Source organism: Marmota flaviventris, chromosome 13 (genome assembly GCF_047511675.1).
Source record: "Marmota flaviventris isolate mMarFla1 chromosome 13, mMarFla1.hap1, whole genome shotgun sequence".
NCBI lineage: Eukaryota > Metazoa > Chordata > Mammalia > Rodentia > Sciuridae > Marmota > Marmota flaviventris.
The window spans coordinates 53,360,921-53,387,006 of record NC_092510.1 but is presented as its reverse complement, the minus strand read 5'-3'; the positions used below and the strand labels follow the sequence as shown (position 1 = coordinate 53,387,006).

Below are 26,086 nucleotides of genomic sequence, written 5' to 3'. Positions count from 1 at the left end.
GTCTTAATCCAAAATCAACAATGGAGACATAACTCTATCTTCAAAATCTACTACAAACCTGTGGTAATCATGCCAGCATGGGATTTGCATAAAGACAGAACAAAGATACAGAATAGAGAATTCAGAAATTCATCTGGGCCTTATGGTCAATTGATATTTGACAAAGTTGCCAAGAACACACATTGGGGAAAGGAGAGTCTCTTTAATAAATGGTGTCTGGACAACTGGATATCTGTAGGCAGAAGAATGAAATTCGACCCTTATCTCACACTCTACACAAAAATCAACTCACACCACACACAAAAGTTAGGACCTAAAAAGTAGGTCCTGAAACTATAATAATACTAGAAGAAAACATTGAGAAATGCTTTACAACCTTGGTCTGAACAATGATTTTTTTGGATTTGACCCCCAAAGCAAAGGCAAAAAAGCAAAAACATAAAACATGGGATTACCTCAAATGAAAAAGTTTTTATACAGCAAAAGAAACAATCAATACCTGGGTGCTGTAGTGTACACCTGTATTCCCAGTGGCTCAGGTGGCTGAGGAAGGAGGATAGTGAGTTCAAAGCCAGCCTCAGCAAAAGTGAGGTGCTAAGCAACTGAGACCCTGTCTCTAAATAAAATATAAAATAGAACTGGGGATATGGCTCAGTTGTCAAGTGCTCCTGAGTTCAATCTCTGGTACCCACCCCCCCAAGAAAAGAAACAATCACCAAAACCAGGCACAATGGTGCACACCTAAATCCCAGTGACTCAGGAGGCCTGGGACCCTGTATCCAAAAAATAAAAAGGGCTAGGATGTGGCTCAGTGGTTAAGTACTCCTGGGTTCAATCTCCTTACAAAAAGAAAAAAAAAGTTGACAAGTGGTTTGAATATATATTTCTCAAAAGAATATGAGCAAATGGCTAACAGGTATATGAAAAAATTCTCAACATCATGAGTTCATCAGGGAAATGCAATCAAAACTGCTATGAGATGTCACCTCAAGTCTGTTAGAATGGTTGCTATTATAGAAGAGACAAAAGATTAGTGTCAGCAACAATGTACAGAAAAGGAAACTCTCATACTGTTGGTGAGGATGTAAAGTGGTCTAACTACTTAAAAACAATATGGGGGTTCCTCAAAAAAATTAAAAGTAGAACTATCATATGCTTCAACAATCCCACTCCTGGGTATACATCTAAAGGAAATGAAATCAACTAATTGAAGAAACATCTGCATGCCCATGTTTATTACAGCATCATTTACACTGGCAGATATGTGATCAATCTAAGTGTCTATCAATGGATGAATAGATAAAGAAAATATATATACACATGGAATCTGCTGATTATAGAGATTCTTTCTAATGAAGTTTATTAATGTGAAATTGGCTTAAGAATTAGATACACTGCCTTTTAAATTTATAAAGGGTATCTGATTAATAAAAAATATATAGTGCAGAAGAGACTAAATTTTGAATTACATTAAAAGCCAAATTACATACTATTATATAATTTTTAATACTGAATTGTGGAAAATGATAAATCAAAGGCTAATCAAAGGCTAATTTTCATGAGGAAAATTGGAGAAGAAAAAGTTATTTCATGACAAATCATTGGAAAAAAGGTATTTTTCTTCTTTTTCTTCTATATTTTCTGAAATTATCTGGCTCTTTTCCAAACATGTAAATTCACTTTAATTTTACATAATTTGTCTTAAAATAAGGTTACATTTATTTGATTCCTGATGTTTTGTAGTGAACTCTTAAGAGGAAATAATAAAATACTGAAGCAACATAGAATACTGAAAAGAGTTCTGGGCCGGAAGAAAAGAGATGTGATTTCTAGTCCTGGTTTACCATGGGTGTACTTAGGTGTCATTCAACTTCCCTGAAGCTAAGTTTTCTGGTGGGTAAAACAGATGTCAGCATCTGCTCTTCTCAAACAATTGCTTTATGCAATATTCCTTATCCACTCAGCACTTGCTCAAGCTCACTGGTCTCTTCTTATGGAGATATGAATACAAATACAGAAACCCAATGCGAACAGAAATTTGGGATGAAGTTCTGGAATACTTCTGGAAGAAGAAATCAAAGAACAAACAGGAGTTACTGAAGAGAATGCAAGAAAAAATGGAGAGCATTCCAGGCAGAGAACACTGCGCTTTACAAAGTCACTGAGCCTGTGAGAAGGAAGGTGTGAGGGCATGAAGTCATTCACTGGCTGAAACAGGGCAACATTAAAGGTGAGGCTGGAAAGGTAGGCAGAATCCAGATACTCGATAGTACCCATAGATACTATGCTATGCATTTGCATTTTAACTTCAGAGCAGTGAGTAGTGGTGAGGGACTATGAAGGATTATGGAAAGTGGAATTATGACTTCAAAAACTCATTCTGAAGGCAACATACATGATGGATCAGAGGCTGGAAAATTACTCAGAGTCCATGGTATTAGCTCAGGTGAGAAAATGGGAAGGCCTGACTACATAAGACAGAGACAGCAAGGATGGAGAAGAAAAAAAAAAATCCTGAGAGGTGAAATAGAGGCAAACCAGGCAACGTTTAGTGTTTGGTTTAAGAGAAGGCAATATCAGAGTGAATCAAAGGTTTCTGACTTTCCTGGATAGATGATGCACTTCTTATCTAAAAGAGCTAGACAAGTTCAATTTTAAATATGTTGAGCTCATTGGGCCTATAGGATATCCAAGTAGTAGTGCACAGAAGACAACTAGATAGATGAAATGCATTTGACAGTGCTATGAACTATTTAAAAAGGTATAATGTTATTTGAATTCAATTCTAGATGAACCCTTGCAAGGCCATGGGGGAAATTACTATGGTATAAATGATCTATTCAACATACTCTAAGGACTTCCAAGAGTAAAGACATATCTCATTTCTTTTCTGAATTCGCTTACTTAACAGAAATTATTTAATTCCTACAATATAATTCCTATTGTGAGCTATTTCTAATGGTTTGTAGCTTCTTGTCCATGTCCATGTGGTTGGCATCTGGACTAGATTAAAAAGAGCTACCATGCATTTAGGCACAGAGGATAGAATTCTGCAACCCTTCTTCCATTCCAGCCTCACTGCCTATCACATTTTCCTATATGCATTTTTACTTTCAGCTGCCATGGGGTCATCAAGTCTTAGCTTAAATCAAATGTCCTCTGGCTCCAAGTCCCATGATGAAAAAAAATTTATGGAGTCCTGGACACATTACAAGTTTTACAGCTTTACAGCTGAAATCCTTCAGGTCCTCCTGACCTACTGAAGCAAAAAATATGTTTTATTTTATTGTGATTCCCAAACGTTCTCCCAGTGTGTGCATTTTTCCAACAGAATGTGTATGTTGCTTCCAGCAATGTGTTTTATATTACCTTGAAGAGTAGGGAAGCTCTGATAGAAGGAAACAAGTTAGTCTTATTGCCAGGAAAAGAGAAAACAGAACTTGCCATTGCAAGCATGATTAGTGGACCAAACCTATGTCTGCGATAATCTGTTTGTATTTTACTTTTACTGAGGATACTCTATGAGGCAATGACTCTATCCTAATTGTTTAGAAAGTTTATATCCCCCAACCAATGATACCCTGGATTCTTAGGTGGGGTCATTTTAATCAATAACATATATTTATATATATTGTTGATATATATATCAATATATATAACAATACATATAAATATATGTTTATGAATACATACATACACACACATATATATAGTGACATATACACACATATATGCATGAGTGTATGTGTATGTATATTGTGTATGTATATATGTATGTGCATGTATATACGAATAAAGATATTCCCCAAAATAATATATTCTTATTAAGTCTAGATGTAGCCTGCTCAATAACTTTGAATTAAATATTTCCTAGATAACAAATAGCCTTTTCAAATATATATCAAAACTTAATGTGTAATCTCTCTTTGGGAGATAGTAAGTACCATCAGTTTGGATGTAGCTTGAAAATAGGATACCTAAGTGGGCTCACCTTGACGATGAAATCTGCTGTCAGTGGTCCAGCCATTCTCAGAATCTCTTTGTCTGGAAATTTCTGGAAGTCCACAGTAGAATTGTCCACGAGAAATGTTCCTGTAGAGCTGAGGCTGTTTTCACCTTTAGCCCCTTGGAGGGTTTTGGTTTCCAAATCTATGTAATCAGACACATGAAGAGGAAAGAGAAATGTTCCCGGGGCTACGATAGACCACATGTAAGCACAGTTTATGTAACAAAGTTTTGAGCTATGGATATAGTGATTTTTTTTATTTATATAGTGATATAAATGAAATATATAGGCATTTCTGGATCACATAGGAATTTATGCTACAAATAAAATTATTTTAAAATTCATTAGCCAAGCATTCAAGGCTCCAGTCACAAAAAAAGTTTGATTTGCTCAGATGACCTCCTGTGGAAACACCAATCTACAGCAACCCTTTTTCTTTGATTAAACCATCTCCCATACACAACTCAGTGATTTCTGTTTGGATGGCCCTCAGTTTGGGCTATCCTTCACTCTTCTTTTTGTCCTATGAGATCCCAGGTGCATCTCAGAGTTGCCTCAGCATCCATGAGGGTTTATATTTAGGCTTTAACTTGAGTTTTTTTTTTTTTTAAATTCTGGTTGCTAATTCATATATGCTATTGCTCAGGATGAAGAAACTATAGTGACCGAGTACAGTAGTGCATACCTGCAATCCCAGCAGCTCTGGAGGCTGAGGCTGGAGGATCATAAGTTCAAAGCCAGCTTCAGCAACTTAGTGAGGCCCTAAGCAACTTAGCAAGACCCTGTGTCAAAAATTTTAAAAAAATCAATAAATAAAAAGGGCTGGGGATGTGTTTCAGTAGTTAAGCAGGTTCAATCCGTGGTACCAAAAACCAAAACTGTAGTGGCTTAAAGACAGGGGCTATTCTTTTTTACCTTTTCTCTTTTAAAAATTAATTTTGATAACTAATTCAATGTTATACACATATATAGTATTTTATAAGTACTTGATACAAAAAGAAAACTTGATTCCTGCAGCATTTAAATCTGAATTTTGTCAATGACAGAGTCTATGAAACATCATTTGTTGTATGAAATCAGAACAAACTGGGATGATATTGCTTATGATATGTATGCCAGAGAAGACTATGTTCTCCTCTGACTGACAGGGGATCTATAGAAATTGTCTAGGAGATGAAGAAAAATAGATGGATTAAGTCTAATTGTTTCTAAAATTGCACAAAACCTTTGGTCTTGGCAGTGCCTGTTCAGCAGAAAGACAGAAGGCTTGTGTGGCGCTCCAGGCTTCCTACCACAGCTTCAGTCAGAATGGCTCTATTCTTATCTGTTTAATGATTGGGGTTCTGTGTTAAAAACAATTTTAAGGTCTCTGGAGGTACTCAAGTACCTAAAGTATTTTGTACTTTATTATTTGAGACTCAGACTACCTCAAGTTCTCTACTCTAAGGAATACCAAAGATGGAAAATGTTGGTATTCAACTAAATACACAGTGACCTTCTGATGAAGTCTGTGGAGCCCTTCTCATAGGATATGTCAGGCTTTACCATTCTGCCCCAGGATGGAGAGAACCCCACAGGACATAGGGCCCCACAGGAGAACCTCAAGGGGACACTGGATTTGGGAATCATATTTATCATCAAAAGAGGAAAGCCGCAGTGCTGAATCTCCTTCCTCCAGCCTTTATTCCTCAAGCTGCCTTACGTGCAATTGCAGAAATAGCTCCAGAACATGAATTAACATAGTTTTGGAAAAATCCTGGAGGTCTAGGCCTGGATCTGAACATCTGATTCAATTTTATGAAGAGGTGTCCCAGCTGTTCTTCTCGATGTACTTTTGATTAAAGATGAGCTGGGGCTGGACAAGATCACCTAGTCTTCTGATCTGGCACTAAATATTTAAGGTTAGTCCCATACTGAACCAGTTTCTGGGAATGAAGGGCAAAAGGGCTGCAGGAGAAACAGGGAATCACTTCCACATTCATTCTGCTGAAATACATGCCAAATGCAAAACAACAACAGCAACAGAACAAAACAAAACAAAACAGCTACATTTGCCAACAGTATGTGTGTTGGGTGGAAAAAAAACAGACCATATATAGCTTTTCATCATTTATGAATATCATTTCAGTCTTTACCTATCACATCTGCAAATCAATTAAACCAAATAAGGACAATTCTTCAATTTCTTGGTGATTATGTAATCAGGAAACTTGGGAGACTAATATATTTATAAAAATCAATTTTTCTTTTAAATCTTTTTCTGCAATGAGGAGTCATTCCCCCACTTAATAGTAATCTCAGACTGAATATTTTATTTCTGTCTCTGTTACTGCTGACAAAAATACTGTTTCTGAGTGGGGTTGTTACACCATCAGTTAGCTCTGTCCAGTTCTCAAGGGGAAAAACAAATCATTTGACTGGTAATACTATACATGCATATATTAACTTTGGCATGTGAATGCTATCTTTTATAAGACTGTTCAGAATTAGAAAATAATTTGGACCAATATAAGGTGACTTATCGGTGCTTTTTCATTTTGCCTAAACTGTACTTCACTTATTCTTTTGTTTCACAGGACCCTTCATATCCTACCTTTTTGATGAAAAATATTCATTTTTATTTTTGAAGACTAGAGTATGCTATATTAACTTTCACAGGTTCTGATTCTCTTCCTCTTGTTGGTCTTTCTAGCACGGTTTCATTCATTATAATCTAATTACTAAAAAATAATACTTGCTATTTAAATTGGTTTCATAGACGTGTTGGAGAGGAGAAGGAGAGAAGATAAGGGATGTCTTTGTGGGAATCCAGGAACAATTAGATTAGAGATTAGAGGGCTCAAGGGACCAAATGAGGTGAAAGCCTTCAAATGAAACCAAATTTCTTAGAAAATGTTAGCATAATCTCTCCCACCTTCACCTTTGTTTATAGCCTATAAGTTTCTGCTTGTAACTTACAGATGTACATCTAAAACGAACTAAGCAGTAATAAAAAAAGTAATCTGACTGTGCATTGCTGCCCTGGCATGACTAGAGATCAATTTTTGCACAAACCTTAGAGGGCTAAAGCTATCATTTGATCCTTGGGTTTCTAATTACCTTCTAATCCTGAATTCTAATATATAAGGGCCCTGGTTTAATATTTGGAGATTTCAGTTTGTTTAGTAGTTTTGTGTTTATCTGGATTGATTAAGTAACGGAATATGAGATTAGGGGGAAAAATGAAGGAAAGAAAGGAAGGGTTGGAAAGAGGAAGAAGAAAGGAGTGGTGAGATTAAAAAAAAAGATTGAGATGGATTAAAGAGAAAGAAGAGCATAAGCATGTGCCCAACCCCCATGAACATCTCATCAGGACCATCTATTTGCATTTTTCAGGATGACTGTGGCTATCAGTAATTACCACAGAGGTTTCTGCCATCTCATCAGGCAGCCAAAAGAGAGACAAAATATCATATTCTGATAGAGTGGAGAGATTTGTACTCTTGTGTTTTAATACTTTCTGGAACAAAAATAAATAATAATGGCAAAACCTCCCAATCCCCAAAGGAAAACATTGGGTTTACTTACACAAGTGATCAGGTCCTTTTAGGACAAGGCGAATGTGTCTACTTCCGTAGGGAATGGCAACCACGGTATCATCTACTAGAGAGAAACAAAGCAAAATTTTAAAAGCACATAATTTGACACAAAACTATTAATTGTCTCTTGTACAAAGGCAGTGACTTAACATAACTTTTAAAAAACTGAGAGTTTGTTTTTGTGTTTGAAAAGGGAAATACAATGTTTGGGTATTAAAATGTCTACCTTCTTCAAAATAAAATATGCCAAAGAAGCCAGTCACTGGTTAACATAGTGAGGATTTGGCCTTATAAAGAAAATGTGAGTTTTGGTATGTTGACATATTGATTGAACATTTTCCTTTTTGATTTTGAAATCTGGCCTTGAACCATCAAGTTTCCCTGGATTACAGCATTTGTGTTGGATTTTAAAATATAAAGGAATTCTAATGTTTGAAGGATGAATTTATGAATGTATCACATTAGAATCTGGACTTCTCACTGGCAGTGTTCTGGGATGAGTAGGAAAGATAAAAGGAGGTGATAATATGATTATGTGCTTTAAACCCTTCAAGGACAGAAGTCATGCCTCTGGTTGTTCTACCTAGTTCTTCACATACTGCATATTGTAAGAACTCCATATATGGTGGTTAGCATTTTTCGATATATAACCCCCTCTCTTTTGAAATATATTTTTTACAGTTGGCTGAATCATAGATCATTTTATAGTAGATTAATTATCAGACTCTTTACCAATTGAGCCTAAATTATTAGAAACAGAGTTCTTTTTAAAGATTAGAGGAACATTATAAGCTCCCCAATTATACCCCAATAATATATATTTATATATATGGCAATAATATATATTTACATAGCACTGCAGAATTGCACTTTCACTTAAATTATGCTATTTACTTTCACCCACAACGTTGATGTAGCCAGAGATAATTCTAGGATGAAAAATGCAGCCTCTGAGAAGCATAATGAAGTCCAAGGTCAAATGGATTGAAAGGTCCTTCAAAGGACAAGAAAGACCCATTCTCAGGAACTCACCAGCACTTCAGAAGCTCCGTTGATTCTTGGTTCCTACAAATCTTTCCAATATTAGACATTATCACCCTCTCATGGGAACAATTTAGTTTAAATAAAAGAATCCCCAAAGTTACTCAGTTCCTCTAAACCTTAACATAATCATCTTAGTTTGGGGAGAACTTAAATAGTGAATCTTAGAATTCATCTAACTTTCCTGGTTCTTGGTTTCCTTGTTTATAAAACAAAGAATGCAACAACTACTTTATAATATTGTCATGAAAAGATATAAGGATGGATAGAGCTACATAGATGAAATGTCTGGAATACACTAGGTACACTAGATATTCTGTACATTTTAGTTTCCTCCCTCTCTTGCAAATCTCTTTCAAAATAGGGACTGAAAGACTTTTAGAGTGTTTTTAAATACTCCAAGGCCCCTAGCACATGACCCATCGACTGAAGAAGGAGAATCAGATCTTAATTCCTGCCCTGAAGAGGTTACACTTATGAGTTCTCTGCAATATTGAATATTCTACTCACACTACACCCTTATAGCTGTTTTTAATGTCATGCATTGTTGAAGAAAAGGCTGAATTCCACAGAGCTAAGATTTTGTGGTATATAAAAAAAAATGTAAGGGGGAATATAGACAAGGAACTCAAAAATGTTCAGGCTGGCCCACAGAGCCTTCTATGCCTTGCATAAAGACATTAATTTTTAAGTTTGCAAAAGAAATTCAAAGCAGTGAAAACAATGGGATTTCTAGAAATAGAATGTCTTTGTTTATCCACAGGTCAAATAAAGTGCAAGTAAAAGGGAAGCTGTCTGTTTGGCCTGCAATGCTCAGCGGCAGGCTTCTGACCCCCACACAACTCCGGCGGCCTCACTCTTGCTTTGCTGAGAAGGAACACATTCACACACTGAGGCATTAACCCTGGGCTTTTGGCTGTTGTTGTAACATTTGTATGATCCAGGAAGATGACGGGGTTAGGAACCTAGAAGTTTCTGTAGGGGGTGGGGAAGAGGGCAGGATGAAGAAAATAGACCAGAAAAAAAGCAGAATATCTTCTGCTGCCCTCTACACTTGTCTAGTCAAAGAGAAAAATGGAGGAACTCAGGCTGGTGCAAACTTGAGCCAGTGGCAGTATACAGCACTGAGGCAGGAAGACTCTCGGTCTATTCTTCTACTGAGAAAAGGTCTGATGGGCTCCTGGAAGGTCACTAGAAAATTAATAAATTCATCACTTTATTCTACAGATAGTTTTAAATTGTCTCTTAGTGTCATGCTCCAACTTAGGAACCAGGGACTCAAAGAAGACAAATAATAATAATCATCATCGTTATCATCCACAACAAAAACAACAACAACAACCACAACAAAAACCAAACCAAACCAAACCAAAACAAAAAACCATCAGCCCCACATAGTAGTCCCTGAAAAAGGAATCTAAGGAAAAACATGTGGGGAAATCCTGTGTACTGATCATGGAAATCCCAAAAGCTCATTATTTGGTTTCTTAAGGAGTCCTGAACCTATTTCACTCTATTTAACCCAGGGTTTAAGAAATGGTGCTCTTAATTTAAGAAAAGCAAAATAGGGAAGAAAGTTAGATTTTTCATTTTCTGTACGCTGACAAAAAAAACTGCTCTTTTGAGTTGTACTTATATTAAAATTGTCATATTTGCTGATAAATTCTTGGTAATTTGGGACAGTTTGGGGGATTCTTCTACTTGGCTTCTACTACAGTGTTGTACACCAAAAAGTGTTTAAGAGATCTGAGACTATTTGGGGAGCCTGAGGCAGAAAGATAGAAAGTTTGAGGCCAGTTTGAAGAACTTAGTGAGACCCTATCTCAAAATAAAAAAATAAAAAGGGCTGGGGATGTAGCTCAGTGATAGAGCACCACTAGGTTCAATTCCTAGTACCAGAGAGAGAGAGAGAGAGAGAGAGAGAGAGAGAGAAACAGACAGACAGAGAGATCCCAGAATCCAAGTGCAATCTGGTGTCTTGTAACACCTGCCTCCTGTGTGATTAATGTAGCAGTGTGGCTGGTGAGGCAGGTATCCACATCTCTATTACAGTGCCCTTCATTCCTCTGATTACCCTTTCCTACAAAGGCACGCTGTTTTATGACCAGGTACACCTGCCAAATATCTCCTGGCTTTTCTGGAAGAACCATGGTGCCAGGCTATTAGATGTATTTTTAAAAATATGTCAATAATATTCAAAGACCAGCTTCACAGATTAGATAACCTCTTTCTCAGTTAAATGGACAAGCTTTCTATGGGAATCATAAATTCTGTCATTTCATATATATGAATTGTAAATGTCCTTTCTCAAGGAAATGACTACCAAGAATTTTACCTAAGGTTTCCTCTAAAAAAACTATATTGACATGTATATTCTATACTTTTTTACATAGAACATTTTATATATTAGTTTTTAAATTTTGCAATATGTGAATGTTCTGTGAGATTTATTGGTGTATCAGAGAAAGGTGATAATGCTAAAATTTTGAAAAAACAGGCTTTCCTATTCTAATATCTGAGTTTATCTTATTTTTAGTTGTTAATAAATTCGTGTTTTTTTAAAGAATCTTCTCTCTCAACATTGTCGCTAATCCTTAATTCCATTTTTTTTAAATGAAAGATCCATTGTTGCTAATACAATTGGCTACATAAAAATTTTTCTGCTGTAACTGATGAGGTTTTAATGATATATTTTAAACCTACATGCCAATTTTACTATCCCTAAAATATATCAAGTAGTCAGGTGTGGTGGCACACACCTCTGACCAGCTAGTTGGCTGTCCAGCCAGCCTGGGCAATCTAGTGAAACCCTGTCTCAGAATAAAAATAAAAAGGGGTGGCTGTGTGTCTCAGTGGCAGAGTACCCCTGGGATTCAATCCCTGGTACTACAAATATATATACGTGTGTGTGTGTGTGTGTGTGTGTGTGTATTTATTTATCAGTAATTGCATAATGGAGGACGCATGGGAGAATGTATGCTGCACAGACCAAACAAGATGTTCTCTGCTTCCCCAACTGGAAAATTTCATCCTTTCAGATTCCTAGGCCAAAATCTTTTGTTCATTTTTATATTTAATAAGTTAGAAAATCCTATTGTCAAAATACCCCATTTCATTGATTCTGAGACGAACAACATTTCCTATTTTAACAAATATAAAATGAGAGTATCTCTCACACTATAGTGCCTTAAATTTCCTCTCACCCAGAGAGGAATTGGTCACAGCTATCTGCCTACAGAGGTGCTAACATCAGAACAGCTAGTATCAAACTTGTGAAATGGAGCAGCTCTGAAGAAAATTCGAAAACAACAGAACACACTCATTTAGCTCTCAGGAATCAAATGATTGTGGTGGTTGCAGGGAGGTGAAGCATCAGAAGAGCTTAACATTTTCAAAGAGGGAGTCAAAAGGTGTTTAGAGCGACATAATTTCAAAGGCAAGTTAAGAGCAAAGCACCAGGACTTCTGCCTCTGTGAAGTAACAAAGACCAGATTTACCATTCTGCCCGAAACAACCAAAAAATCATGACAAAATTATATGAAACCAAGGTTTTTAAGACAATGGACATCAGGCAAAAAGGGCAGAAATTCCTGAGATTCAGGGAATAAATGAGGTAAGTCCTAATATTGCCCTAGATTATTGCCTTGCAAGAACTTCCTGGCTGTGGCTTTGGAAATGGAAGTTCTATAGTAGAGGTTGGTAGATTCCATGACTTGAGACAAAACTAAAAGTCCAAGGAATCCAAGCGTTAGAATTTATAGAACGAAGTACCAGACAGGAGAGAGTATACAACAGAGAACTAAGAGCTAAGATGGTCCCCTTGATGTATCCAGCAGTACACTGATCAATCCATAGACGTGAGGCAATTGCTTTAGGCTGGTGAACGAACTATAAGGAAGACAACATGGTGCTCACACAGGCCTGAGACTAGCACCTCATCCCACCAGCCAGACCTAAAAACTTCATAAGTCATGGAACGTCCAGTGTCTAGAAGGAACTTATCTCAGTGGAAAGGCATAATTAAGTCTAGGTCAAAGATGGCTTTGGTTCCACCTACCAAATTTTAAGACCCCAAACGATCAAGTTCAAGTTAACTACTCCCAGAACAAAGTTCAAGACTATTTATAGAAATACAAAAATATCTAGTACCTCAAAAATAAAATTCACAATGATTGGCATCCAGTCAAAAATTACCAGGCATATAAAACAACAAACAAATACATACATATATATTCCATTATTCCATATTAAAGTGAAAAGCTAAACAATCAAAACACAGAATTGGACATTAAAATAGTCATTATAACTCTATTCCATATATTTAACAAGTTAAGTACCGAAAAAGAAATCTAGGTCCACAAGATTTCACTAGTAAATGCTACCAACCATTTGAACAAGAAATAACATCATTTCCATACAGTCTTATCCAGAACATAGGAGATGAGGGATCATTTCCCAGCTAATTAGATGAGGGTAGTATTATGCTTGTCCTAAAACCAAACAAAACAGTACCCAAAAAAAGAATACTATAGGGCTAGGGTTGTGGCTCAGTGGTAGAGTGCTTGCCTAGCATGTGTGAGGCACTGGGTTCAATCCTCAGCACCACATACAAATTAATAAATAAAATAAAGGTATTGTGTCTAACTACAACTAAAAAATTAAAAAAAAATACTAAAGGGCAGTATATCTCATGAATATAGATATGTTGGCAAATGAAGCCAGATCTATATATAGAACAGCAATGACTAAAAAGAGTTTATCCCAAGACTCATTTATCCCAGTTTATCACTATGACCAAGTGGGATTTATCCCAGGAATGGAAGGTTGGTTCTTTATTTGAAAACCAATTTATGCACTGCATCAAAATAAAAAATAAATAAAAAAGAAAACTGCACGATTATCACTTGAGGCAGAGAAAGAATTTGATAAAAATTTAGCATTATTATAATAACTCAATCAACTAGGAAAAGAAGGGAACTTCCTCATTGTGCTGAAGAATATTTACAAAAACTTATAGCCAACATCATATTCACTGGTGAGAAATGAAATGCTTTCCTCTTAAGATTAAATCAAGATGTCCATTCTTACTACTCCTGTTCACTATTGTATTGCATGCCCTAGCCAGTCCAATAAGGCCAGAAAAAAAAGAAATAAATAACTTGCAAATTGAAAAAGTAGAAGCAAAATTGTCCTTGTTTGTGAACAACATTATTGTTTAAGTAGAAAATTCCAGAAACCTACTAAGAATCTCTTAGAATGATTATGTGAGTTTGCAAAATACATAGCTCACACACAAAAATCAATCATGTTTTTATAGACTAGCAATATACAATCAGAATGAAAATAAAGAACATAACAACATTTGCTAAAAGAAAGTACAAGAAGTATAACTCTAACTAAAGTATATAGGATCTATATGCTGAAAAGTATTAAGGGCTAGTGAAGGAAATCAAAGACAATCTACATCAATGGAGAGACAAGAAAGTCCTCAGAGATTGGGTGACCAAACATAATAAAGAAGTCAAATTATTCTCCTTCCTGCCAAATAAATTTGTAGAATTCTAGTGAAAATTCTGAAGACATTTTTTTTTTTTTTGTGGCTATCGATAAGCAGACTTTAAAATTTTTATGGAAAGGCAAAGAAACAGAATGGAATATCAAAAATTAGTTCAAAAGAAAAGTTTCAGGAATTATACTACCTGATTTGAAGGTATAGTCAGCAAACAATGCGGCATTGGTGAAGAGATAGATACATATACCAAAATAGAGAGAGTCCAGAAACAGATGTATAGAAATGGTCAGTGGAATTTAGACAAAGATTTAAAGGTAATTCAGGGGAGGAAAGGATGCCTTTTCAACAAACCGTGCTGGAAGAATTGGGTCTCTCTCTCTCTCTCTCTCTCTCTCTCTCTCTCTCTCTCACACACACACACACACACACACACAACACACACACACACACGCACGCAATAAACCTAGATGTAAACCTTATATCGTACATAAAAGTAACTGAAAATAGGTCATAGATCTAAAGGTAAAAATGTTAAACTATGCTACTTTTAGAATAAAACAGGAGAAATCTTTGTAACCTCAGGTTAGGCAAGGAGTTCTTGGATATGACATTAAAAGCATAATCCATGAAAGAAAAACATTGATAGCTTGGTCTTCATCTAAATAAAAAATTTCATTCTGTGAAAGATAATGTTAAGTAATTTGGGGGTAAAAAGCTACAGACTGAGAGAATATTTTAAAATCACATATAGAACAAAGAATTTATACCTAGAATATATAAATAATTCTAAAAAGTCCACAGTACAACCTATTTTAAAACAAAACAGCTTATTTTTTGAGGGAGTAAAAGGCTTAGCCTGGTGGTATACAGCTATAATCTCAGCTACTTGGGAGGCTGAGGTAGGAGAATCTAAATTTTGAAGCCAGCCTGGGCACCTTAGTGAGATCCTATCTCAAAATAGAATGAAAGGGACTGGGACATAGCTCACTGGTACAGCACTCCTGGATTCAATCTCCAGTACCAAAACAAACAAAACACAAAATACTTGAATTGACCCTATACCCAAGAGTAAATAAGCACATGTATTCTAGGTTGAATAACATGTCTTCCACCGAAGATGACCATCAATTAATGAGCATGCTATGTCACAAGGCAAGAGTATATTAAAGCTGCTGATGGAATTAAGATTTCTTATCAGCTGATTTTGAAACAAAATGATTGTCCTGCATTATCTGAGTGGAATTAATGGAATCAAAAACATTCTCACTATAGAAGAGGGAAGCAGAAGAAGAGATTAGAGTCAGAGAGAAACCTTTAGATGCTATGTTGCTGGCTTTAAAATACCTCGGTGCATATGGTCTTTAGAAGGTGGAAAATCAATACAGAAGAAAATGGATTCTCTCTCAGTGCTTCCAGAAGGAACACAGGCCTGCTAACAGCTTGATTTTAGCACAATGAAACCCCTTTTGAACTTCTGACCTTCAAAGAACTACAAAATAATAAATTTGTACTGCGTTAAGTCATTAAGTTGTGCTAATTTGCTATAGCAGCAATTATAAACTAGTAAAACGTGAAAGATATTCCATATGATTAGACCTCAGGAAAATGCAAACTAAAACAGTGGTGAGATACCACTACATAATAATTACAATGGCTAAAAATGAAAAATACCAATAATACCAAGTGATGGCAAGAATGCAGAACATGTGAAATTCTCATGTACTGCTGATGGAAATGAAAAATAGTAAGCCGCTCTGGAAAAAAAGTGTGGCAATTTCTTAAAATGTGAAATATACACCTACCATATGATCCAGCCATCCTACTCCTAGGAATTTATCCTACAGAAATCAAAGTGTATGTCCATACGTGAATGTTCATAAGAACTTTATTTACAAAAGCCTCAATGTGGAAACAACTCAGCTGCCCATCAACAAATGGGTAAAAAAATGTGGTATGTCCATATGATGAAATTATCACTCAGCAATAAAATAAAATGAAGTATTGGTACTGCAATATTAATGAATCTCAAAATAATGCTGAATAAAAGAAACCAGACAGAGCAAGTATGTATTGTATAAATCAAATTATATGAAAGTCCAGAAATGCAATCTTATCTGTAGTGACAAAAGAGCATTTGTGGTTACCTGGGGGAAGGTTCAGGAAGAAACCGGAAGGATTATAAGGGGCACAAGAAAACTTTTGGATGGTGGATATGTTTATGACCTTGGTCATAGGGATGGTTGCACAGTGTGTGCACTGTACACTTTAAAGATGCTATTCATAAAGTGCCAATTAATAGCTCAATAAATTGTTTTTTAAGGACCAGTATCAAAAGATTTGAATTATTTTGTGTATTCTTTTCAAAATGCTCTGACATAAGAGCTCCTGATGTTGTACAAAGTCAAAAGTGATTTAAAAGAGTTGTTTGAGAAAAAGCCTTAGTTTAGTTTTACTTCTCAATTTATTTCAGTTGTATGCACAAGGGTAACCGATGATTTAAAATATTTCTAAATTTAAAATAGATCTTTTAAAAACTATGAAGTAAAAACCCTAAGTGATCTGAAAGCATTGTGTCATAGTTTCTTAGTTTCAATGGCTGTTTTTTCTCCACCTATAGCACCTAAAATAATGGTGCATCTTGCAATCAGTGATGTCTTAGATTCAAAGAAATACACTATATCCAGAATTGGACCACTTTTATTCCCTTCCACAGTTACTGGTCCAAGCCATCATCATCAGTGACCTGACCTACTATAGTAGCTTCCCATCTGTTTCCCTACTTCCACTACAGTCTACTTTCAGCATGGATGGAGTGATCCCTTAAAAAAATAAATCAAGAGAAGTCAGTCTTCTGTTCAAAATCCTGCTGACTTTTCCTCTCATTCAGACTAAGAGCCAAAGTCCTTACATGACTCTGCAATGCCCAGGCCATTCTAACCCCATCTGATGACTTCCTGCCTTCATAATTTCCTCTAGAATTTTTGAAACTCACTTTCACTGTAGTCACCATCAACTTCTTTGTTCTTTGTAAAATATGTCACAAATGTACATATTACAGGAACTTTGCATTTGCTTTTTCTCTTCCCCATGACTTGCAGTATGCTCTCCTCATCCTCCATCAAATCCTTGTTCAAATGCTTTCTTATCAATGAGTCCTTTCCTTAGTAACCTATTAAAATTGCAATTCCACTCCAACACTCCTGGCTGGCAGCCCATCCCCATCTCATGTGCTTCTCCCTGCTTTACTTTTTCTATAGTTCCTAACACCTTATGGCATATATGCATTTTATGTATGTTTCATCGATCTGCCCCTCAAACTAGTATATGCACAAAAGGATTTTTGTCTTTTCTGTGTTTCCAGCACCTAGAACAGTTCCTAAGCATATAGCAGATGCCCAGCAAGTACTTGCTGTTGACCATATGAATATATATCCTTGAGTGGCTAATGGTTATAGCTTGAAACATCTAGGCACAAGGTGGAAATTTATTTACTACTTTATACTGTCTTTAAAAATCATATGTATTTTGTACTTATAGGGATTTATATGTATTTGTTTTATTATTAATAATTTGCCAGATTTATAGTCCAGGAATATGTTTGCCCATAGCCGTTATAAATCACTATGAGTCACAGTCTGAGTAGCACATCTTTGAGTATTAGAGACTCATTTTATCTGGATATAAATTAGTTTATCTGGCCTCTGCCACTCAAGAAAGGTAGAGAGAGAGAGAGAGAGTTTTAGGATTCCCAGGTGGTTTCAAAATACAGAGATGAGAGGTCCGTAAAGTTGTAGACAAATTAATAGCAAATAGGCTGGCTCTAGGTCTAAGAACTTTCTAAGTATATTTGGAAAAGACATAATATGATACAAGTTAATAAAACTTGTGGGAAAATGAACATTTAAATTCTAAGAATGGAAAGCAAGGTAATGTTAACTAATTGATTATTTTTTTTTCTTTAATTAGGCTGGGCAAGTCTAGAAGTAACCAGGAAAAAAATGTAAAGATAGTCTTGTACTTTTAAAAAGAGGGAAGAGCCTTGATTTTTCTTTATTTCCATGGTCTGTATTTGTAATAGTCAATTATAATGTCTTTTCCTACAAAATGGTTTCTTTTTTATTCACCAATAAATGGCAGCCATTTGATAAGTTCCTCTGATTTCTCTTTTTCCTTCTGGCATGTTCGACCTTAGTCTTTCTCCACTCTTCTGTTTTTTCTTTGTTCCCCTGAGTCTTGATAACATACGGGGAAAAAAAAAAAAAAGAAACCTTGGATATAAATTTAGAAAGAAAATGAGTTCAATGTGGGGAATCCAAATGCTAGGAGTTCGAAAAGAGCATGTGGCTGGCTTATGGCTCCTTTTGGCAGAACTTGAGGAAAGACCTGGCAGAACTCCTCCAGACCCTCAGGGGTGGAGCACAGCTCACCTGGCCAGCACTCTGGGTCCTGCAGAGCAGCCTAATCTTCCCTGCCTGTGGGCTGCCTTGCAGTCTGTAAATGTAGGGTAGAAGATTCTTCTGGGGTGGAGAAAACGTAAGTGAGGCAGTTTGGTCAGCATCTGCTATAGATTGTGGTGAGGTGCATTGCATATGCTGGACTTTATTGATATAAATCACTTTGTCATGAGGCATCATCAGTGCTCAGGTAAACGAATCAATTGCACTTTGTCATTATGTATAATCATCAGCTTGTGTGTTATATAATTTACCCACTGTTGGTCTTGAATAGAGCACTTTTCATTGAAGTATTTGTTTGCAGACCTGAACTTGACATATGGCTCCCAATTTGTTTCATTTTTTTTTCCTTAAGAGTTTCTTCACCTTTGTTACACCTTTGTGATTCAAGGCCCAGCGGTCATGAGTCACTCCCTAACAGGAGGACAAGAAGAATGTCTACTGGATCAGTGTTCTGGCTCCTCCGCGAAAATGAAAGGTGGGGGGCATGAGAATACAGAAGGATCCCCACCAGGAAGACATGCTGTCCGAAGTCACCAGACAGTAGTTATTACACATACTCAGCATCCCCCTTTGTGCCCGTGGTCATTCCTAGATAATGGGCACTGGCTCAATTATGTGACAAATAGAAAGATTTTAATTTTTCCAGTATTCCTTAAAGAATTCTATAAGAGGCAAGAGTCGTCTCCTCCTCCTCCTCCTCTCCTTTTTAGTTGTCACTTTTATCTTATTTATTTATTTATATGAGGTGCTGTGAATTGACCCTAGTGCCTCACACATGCCAGGCAAGCACTCTACCACTGAGCTACGATTATAGCCCAAGAGTTGCCCTTCCAATGTAATTGTTCCCTTAAATATCCAACCATAGCTTCAGAGTTGAATCTCAGAATCATGCCTCTAATCATTCCTGGTTTCTATCTTCAAATTTCTTTAATTTTTCATCTTATAAAAGTTACAACACATGACCAAAGAAAACTCTCACCTGAATGTACTGTATTAATGTCTAAGTTACCTCATCCTCAGTTTAGCCTGACAGTCTTTTAAAAAATTTTTAATTTTTACAGAATTACATTTTTCATGGCTTCTGGGAAGCTAGAAGGTGGAGAGTTCCTGAAACTTGTGCCTCTGTTTTTTTGTTTGTTTGTTTGTTTTTTCCCCTCCACCTGTGTTGAAGGCCCGAGGTCTGTCTTCCTGCTCCTTCTTCCCCAGGCCCACCCTTCTGGCAAGTCGCCTTATGACCTCTCTGAATAGTTCTCCAGGGTACCTCAGAACAATTGCACTTATCTTCCTTCTTGACCTCCAAGTCCATTTAAAGCCACAAACTCACCTTAAGCCAATTGTTTTTCTCCAACAAATTGACAAGTCAGGAGAACAAAACCACACTGAGCAAAGACACTCATTTTCATTTCCTGAGTCAGGGGAGACAGGGTGGAAAGAGATCCTGAATCACAGATCAATTGAGATTCTGGATAAAGGTAATATCTGGAGAAAATAGGCCAAGCAAGGACAAAATACTATTAAATGTGTATGTCCTTGAGTATCAGAGTGGTCTTATCTGGATCTTTATAGCTCTGTGACTTTAAGAAAGTCACATAATCTAGTTAGCTTCAGTCATCTTATCCACCTCCTGGAAATTAATACTACTTTGCTCTGGTGATTGCTAAAAAGATTAAGTGAGATGATCAGCTAAAATTCTCAGCACATGCATATACAGTAAGCACATATTTGCTGGTGTAGAGAATTCGGGACATAAAGATCAATAAAGGGCTTTACATAATCACTGCCAATATTAATTCTGAAAGGCCCCTTGGTAAATGCAAATCACGTGATTTGACAGTGACAGCAGGGGAGTGGTGTCCAGCTTCCCACTCTCTCCTCTATATCCCAGGCAGGAGCTTGAATATAGTCCATACTCGTATTGGGCAGGAGAATCCATGTTTGCTCAGAGAGCATCTCTAGACACATGTCTAGTTCCCTCCTGCTGAGCCTCAGAAGGAGAGAGTTCCTTCTTGGCATTGCAACCAGTGACCTGACTTGACCCATATAAACTGATCCACAAAGTGGGGACATGAAGCTTTCTTCAGCATTTTCAAATTCTTCTCCACTTTGGTGGAGGTGTTATTTCCCTGGTTGCTCAGGGAACCAGAGCTGAGCCAGGGAAGGATAACAAGTTAACAAGTCCAAAGATTGCCCCTTCTCTGTAGTGTCTTACATTTAGTTGCAGAGAGCTGGGATTTATACTGCCCTCGGACCAGCCGGCAGGTGGACCCATCTCCATTGCAGACCCCACAGTTATCCTCCTTGACGGTGCTTCCCAGCTGGTGGTCACAGCCAACGATCTAACAAGAGAGAGAGAGGTGTAATTCAACGGGGCTTCTCCCAATGCTGGGATCCATGTAAGGCTATTTGCCACCAAATGACCCTCCCTTTATCCCCGGGGACCCCAAAACATACTTCCTGTGAAGGGGACTGAGATGAAACAGTTTGAACCAAGCTAAGAAGAAATAAAAATAACATGGGTAAAGATATCTTTATAGTTCAAATATATAAATAGGAAGAAGGTAGAAGGGAGAGAATGGGAAAAGGAAAGAATGGGGAAAGAGTAAGGGAGAGAAGAACTATTGCTATGACAGAATATTAATTTAAAAATATTTCCCAGTGTCAAAAGGCCCACTCATACATTGCTGGTGGGACTGAAAATTGGTGCAGCCAATATGGAAAGCAGTATGGAGATTCCTTGGAAATCTGGGATGGAACCACCATTTGACCCAACTATCCCACGCATGTGTCTAAACCCAAAGGACTTAAAAACAGCATACTACAGGGACACAGTCACATCAATGTTTATAGCAGCACAATTCACAATAGCTAAACTGTGGAACCGACCTAGGTGCCCTTCAGTAGATGAATAGATAAAGAAAATGTGGTATATATACACAATGGAATATTACTCATCAATAAAAGAGAATAATATCATGGCATTTGCAGGTAAATGGATGGAGCTGGAGAATATAATGCTAAGTAAAATTAGCCAATCCCCCCCCCCAAAAGAAAAAACAAATGCCAAATGATTTCTCTGATTTAAGGATGCTGATTCATAATATGCTGTAGGGGGGTGGGATGGGAGGATTAAATGAACTCTAGTTAGGGGAAAGGGGAGGCAGTGGTAGGGAGGGATTAGAAGGGTAGAAAGGACTTTGGAATGGGATGATCATCATTACCCTAAGTACATGTATGAAGACATGAAGAATGTGACTGAACTTTGTGTCTAACCAGAGATATGAAAAATCGTGTTCTATATGTGTAATATGAATTGTAATGCATTCTGTTGTCATATATAACAAATTAAAATTTTAAAAAATTAAAAAATATTTCCCAGTGTCAATACTTATGATTTGATAAAATGATAAAATATTCAGTCATGAGGTAAGCAGCAGGAAGCATTTTACAAATAATCTGCAGGTTCTCTATGTCCCTTAGAATGTGAGCTACATAAGGGTAGGGGTTGTATGTTGGGCCTATTGACACATTCCAAGCAACTGGAAGAATGTTTAGTGGACTATAAGTTAATAAAGTATTGCTGAATGAAGTGAAGATACCTTCTTTTCTAACTAGCACTTCAGCTAAGAAAAAAAGAGACAGAACCAGCTATCAGACATGAGGTCCATGAATTTATATGGAGGAAACTGGAGGGTTGGAATGGAGGGTGGCAGAGCCTGTTCTTTGCCTGGGCCTCTCCTGTACCAAACACAATATAGATACGTCATTGATTCCCACAACGATTATATATGATATCCCCACCTTATACTTGAGGCTATTAATCTTGCCTAAGGTCTCTTGGCTAGTAATAAGCCAGGTTCTAAAGGCTCCTAATAAAACATTTATGCTTAGTCCAAATTAGACTTGATAAAGTCACAAGTCTTTACAAAGTAAGTGGGGAAACTTATTTTTTTTGCTGTAGTTGATGTTTTTAATATTTCTTTTTTTCCATATTATCTTTTATTTGTTTTAATTAGATACACATGACAGTACAACAATCTTAACATATCATACATTTGAATCAGATGGGGTATAATTTCTCATTTTTCTGAGTGTACAGGTTATAGAATCATATTGGTCATGCAGTCACGTATATACACACAGTAATAATCATGTCTATTTTATTCTGCTGTCCTTCCTATCCCCCTTCCCCTCCCCTCCCCTCCCTCACTTCTCTCTACCCAATCTAATGTGACACACTTTTTTTCCTCACATCGTCATACAGGTATTCTGTATAACCATGAGGGTCTCCTTCCATCTTCCGTGCAATTCCCCTTCTCCCTCCCATTCCCTCCCACCTCTCTTCCTTATTTAGTGATAAATCTTCTTCTCATGCTCTTCCTCCCTACCCCATTTTGAATCACCCCCTTTATATCAGAGAAGACATTCGGAATTTGTTTTTTAGGAATTGGCTAACTTCACTCAGCATAATCTGCTCTAATGCCATCCATTTCCCTGAAAATGCCATGATCTTGTTATATTTTTAGTGCTGAGTAATATTCCATTGTGTATATATGCCACATTTTTTTAATCCATTCATCCATTGAAGGGCATCTTTATTCTTTTCTTTCTAATGTTTGATTTTTAAAACCATCAAATCCAGACAGGAGTAGTGGTGCATGGCTATAATTTTACCTATTTAGGAGGTCAAGGCAGGAGGATTGCAAGATCAAGTCTAGCTATGGAAACTTAGTAAGATCCTGTATCAAAATAAAAAATAAAAAAAGGTCTGGGGTAGAGCACCTGTGTGTTCAATCCCCAGTACTACCACCAAAAAAAAAAAAAAAGAGAAATGAAATAAAATAAAGAATCAATTTCAAATTATACCAGGTTATATATGTTATAGTTCTAGTTTGAGCTAACATTTGGACTCATTCTATCCCAAACTGTTTAAATTATGAGAACTGGAGTGATATTTGAAGGGGTGTATCTCCAAAAAGTTTTTGCAATTCATCCTTCTTTAGTAAACCTTGTCCTTCCTTGAGGCTTGATTTTCCTTTCATACCTTTAATTAGTAATTATAAACATATAGTTAAGCCAACATTTAAAAAATAATTATTTAGCACTGTGTTATATATGGACTCTATTTTTAAAATATAGTAATGCATATATTTTTTTTTAAATTTGAAAACCCAAACATGTCTTAAATAGATGACAAAGCAACAATGCCTTCAATAATTGCAAATTTTTTAAAGCAGAGATATTAGGACAATATCGTGCTGAATCCTAAAGTGGGGAACAAAGGCAGATTGGCTCCATCCTGTGGGTTCACTGTGGTCACCTCATCTACTCAGAGGCTGCAAGGAGGTCGTATCACAATTCAACCAGGTTTCATCCATGCAAAGCCAAAAACATGCTGGCTTAAGACTTCTTTGGTATGTTTCTATGTAACTATAGAAAAATTATTCTAAAAATTCTTATCTGTAGATGGCCCCACACATGAACTGATCATATATTTGATTCTGAGTATAGTGTGAAATGTGATTGTAGTGTATCTATTTTTTTAAGTCATTTAACCATTTAAGTAACATTTATTGAAGACCTGCTATGGGCCAGGCACTGTACTGGAAGCAAAATTCAATGGTGAATTTAAGCACATATGGGCCCATCCTCCTGAGACGTACAGTCTAGTGAGAGAGGCAGCTATTACTCAAATATCACACACAATAAAAGTAAAACAAGAATGATGAGAAAAGCTATAAAACACAGGCACATGGTACACTGAGAGGATAAAATATGGAGAATTTATTTGGTTAGAGAGACCAAAGAGGAATTGACGGAGGAAGAGATTTTTGGAGCTGAGAAGCGAATGAGGAGTCAAGAGTTACCAGCTGGAGGGAGGTGTTGCTGTGAGGTTTGCCATATCTTTTAGGAATGCCTAGATCCTAGCTAATTAGAGAGGAAGCAAAAACCAAAGTTGGCAAAAATAAAAGAATGTCACAAGACTAAAATCACTGGATTGCCTTGGCGGGTGGACTCCTTTCAAGAAGCACGGCCGTCCTATTTTAGTCAGCAAAGGAGTACTGACCCTCCTGTTCTGCAGCTCAAAACTGAAGAGAGATGGGCTTAATCTTACAAGATCCCTAACTATGTGGGAGGACAAGCTGGGCAGTGGGCATGGGAATATATATTCCCAGTCTTCTCAAACCTAACGGGATTTACTCCTTCAATTATAGGAATTTCAGGTTTCTCGAAAGATTTAAGTTTCTCTGGAAAATTTTGTTTGCAGACTCTGATGTCTCTAACAGAGCCAAAGGAGATAATCATGAAAATCCTTCTCTAATTCTAAAGATTTCTTATGGTTCCAAAACCATTTTAAGAAAAGAACAATTCAGCTTCATGGATCCAAAGTAACAGTCATATTAGGAATAGCTAAATATGAGGTGACATACTTTAAGGCTAACTTGGCCAGGCCCCTGACTTAGCACTCTCAGTGTGGGTTTATGGACTCCAGGATGTGAACCAAGACAATTCTAAATGGGCGTGTGTTGTTTAACTTTGGTGTTTAAAAGGCAAACATCTCCCTGACACGATTGTGTTTGTTCTTTTCTCTGTATCAATTTCTCTTTAAGATGCCAAAATATTCTAACTCAATTATTTTTAAAATGTGGAAGACTTTATCATCAGATAAAATGTTCTTGTTTTGGTCCAAGTGGAAAATTGTTTGCAATTATACCAGGGTAATCATTTTCGACATATTTTAATCTGTTGATCTTGAGTAACTTAGATTAATTAAAAATTAAACTGTTATTTTAAGACCAATTATTACTAGCAGAGAAAAATAACTAGGAATGCATGAATGAGCAGAATTGGCAGATATAATGCCAGATTCCCTCGGTGCCTTTGCACATGCTGTTACTTCTGTCAAGAATCCCCTTGACCAATTCTTTATTTGGAAAAATTTTATTTATCTTTCAAACCCTAAATTAAGTGTCTCATTCTCCAAAAAGTCTTTTTCCAGAGTCCAGAGCTAACTGCTTTATTGCTCTATGCTTCCTTAGCCTTTTGGTCGTATCTCTGTGTTGCAGAGATTACTGGTTACCACTCAATACCTACCTTCTCCCGCTTTTCTCTGTAGTAGAACTCCAGTTTTACTTGAGATGGCAGTATATCTAGTTAAAAGAATTGGCCCTGTTACCAAGTTGTAATTGGTGAAATAAAAGTGAATGTGTTGTGTATTCTAAGAAGGATACTTAAAAGAAACTGACAGCTGGGGAGAGCTCCCTTCTGCTGCTACCTTCTTACCTTCCTGTTGGCTCCAGTAGACATTTGGAAAAACAAGACAAGCTTGAGAATGGGAGCCTTGAACTAAAGATGGGGGGAGAGAGAGAGAAAAAAAAGAGAGAGGAAGGGAGGGAGTGAGGGAGGGGGAGAGAGAGAGAGCTCTGTTCCTAAACCACATTCGGTCTATTAGTTTGGACTTTCTTTGATATATACCCAATTCAAATTGTCATAT

The 26,086-nt window shown here is 36.8% G+C and overlaps 1 protein-coding gene across 1 annotated transcript in view; it reads right to left on the bottom strand.

Moving 5' to 3' along the window:
- The window catches only part of Adamtsl1 (ADAMTS like 1), a 369,220-nt gene that overhangs the window by 213,380 nt on the left and 129,754 nt on the right, over window positions 1-26,086 (bottom strand). The window contains exons 5-7 of the mRNA XM_027950603.3: window positions 20,804-20,930; window positions 7,574-7,648; window positions 3,992-4,149 (exon numbers count right to left, since the gene is read on the bottom strand). Coding sequence (XP_027806404.2) covers window positions 3,992-4,149; window positions 7,574-7,648; window positions 20,804-20,930 — 360 coding nt within the window. The remainder of the gene's footprint in view (window positions 1-3,991; window positions 4,150-7,573; window positions 7,649-20,803; window positions 20,931-26,086) is intronic.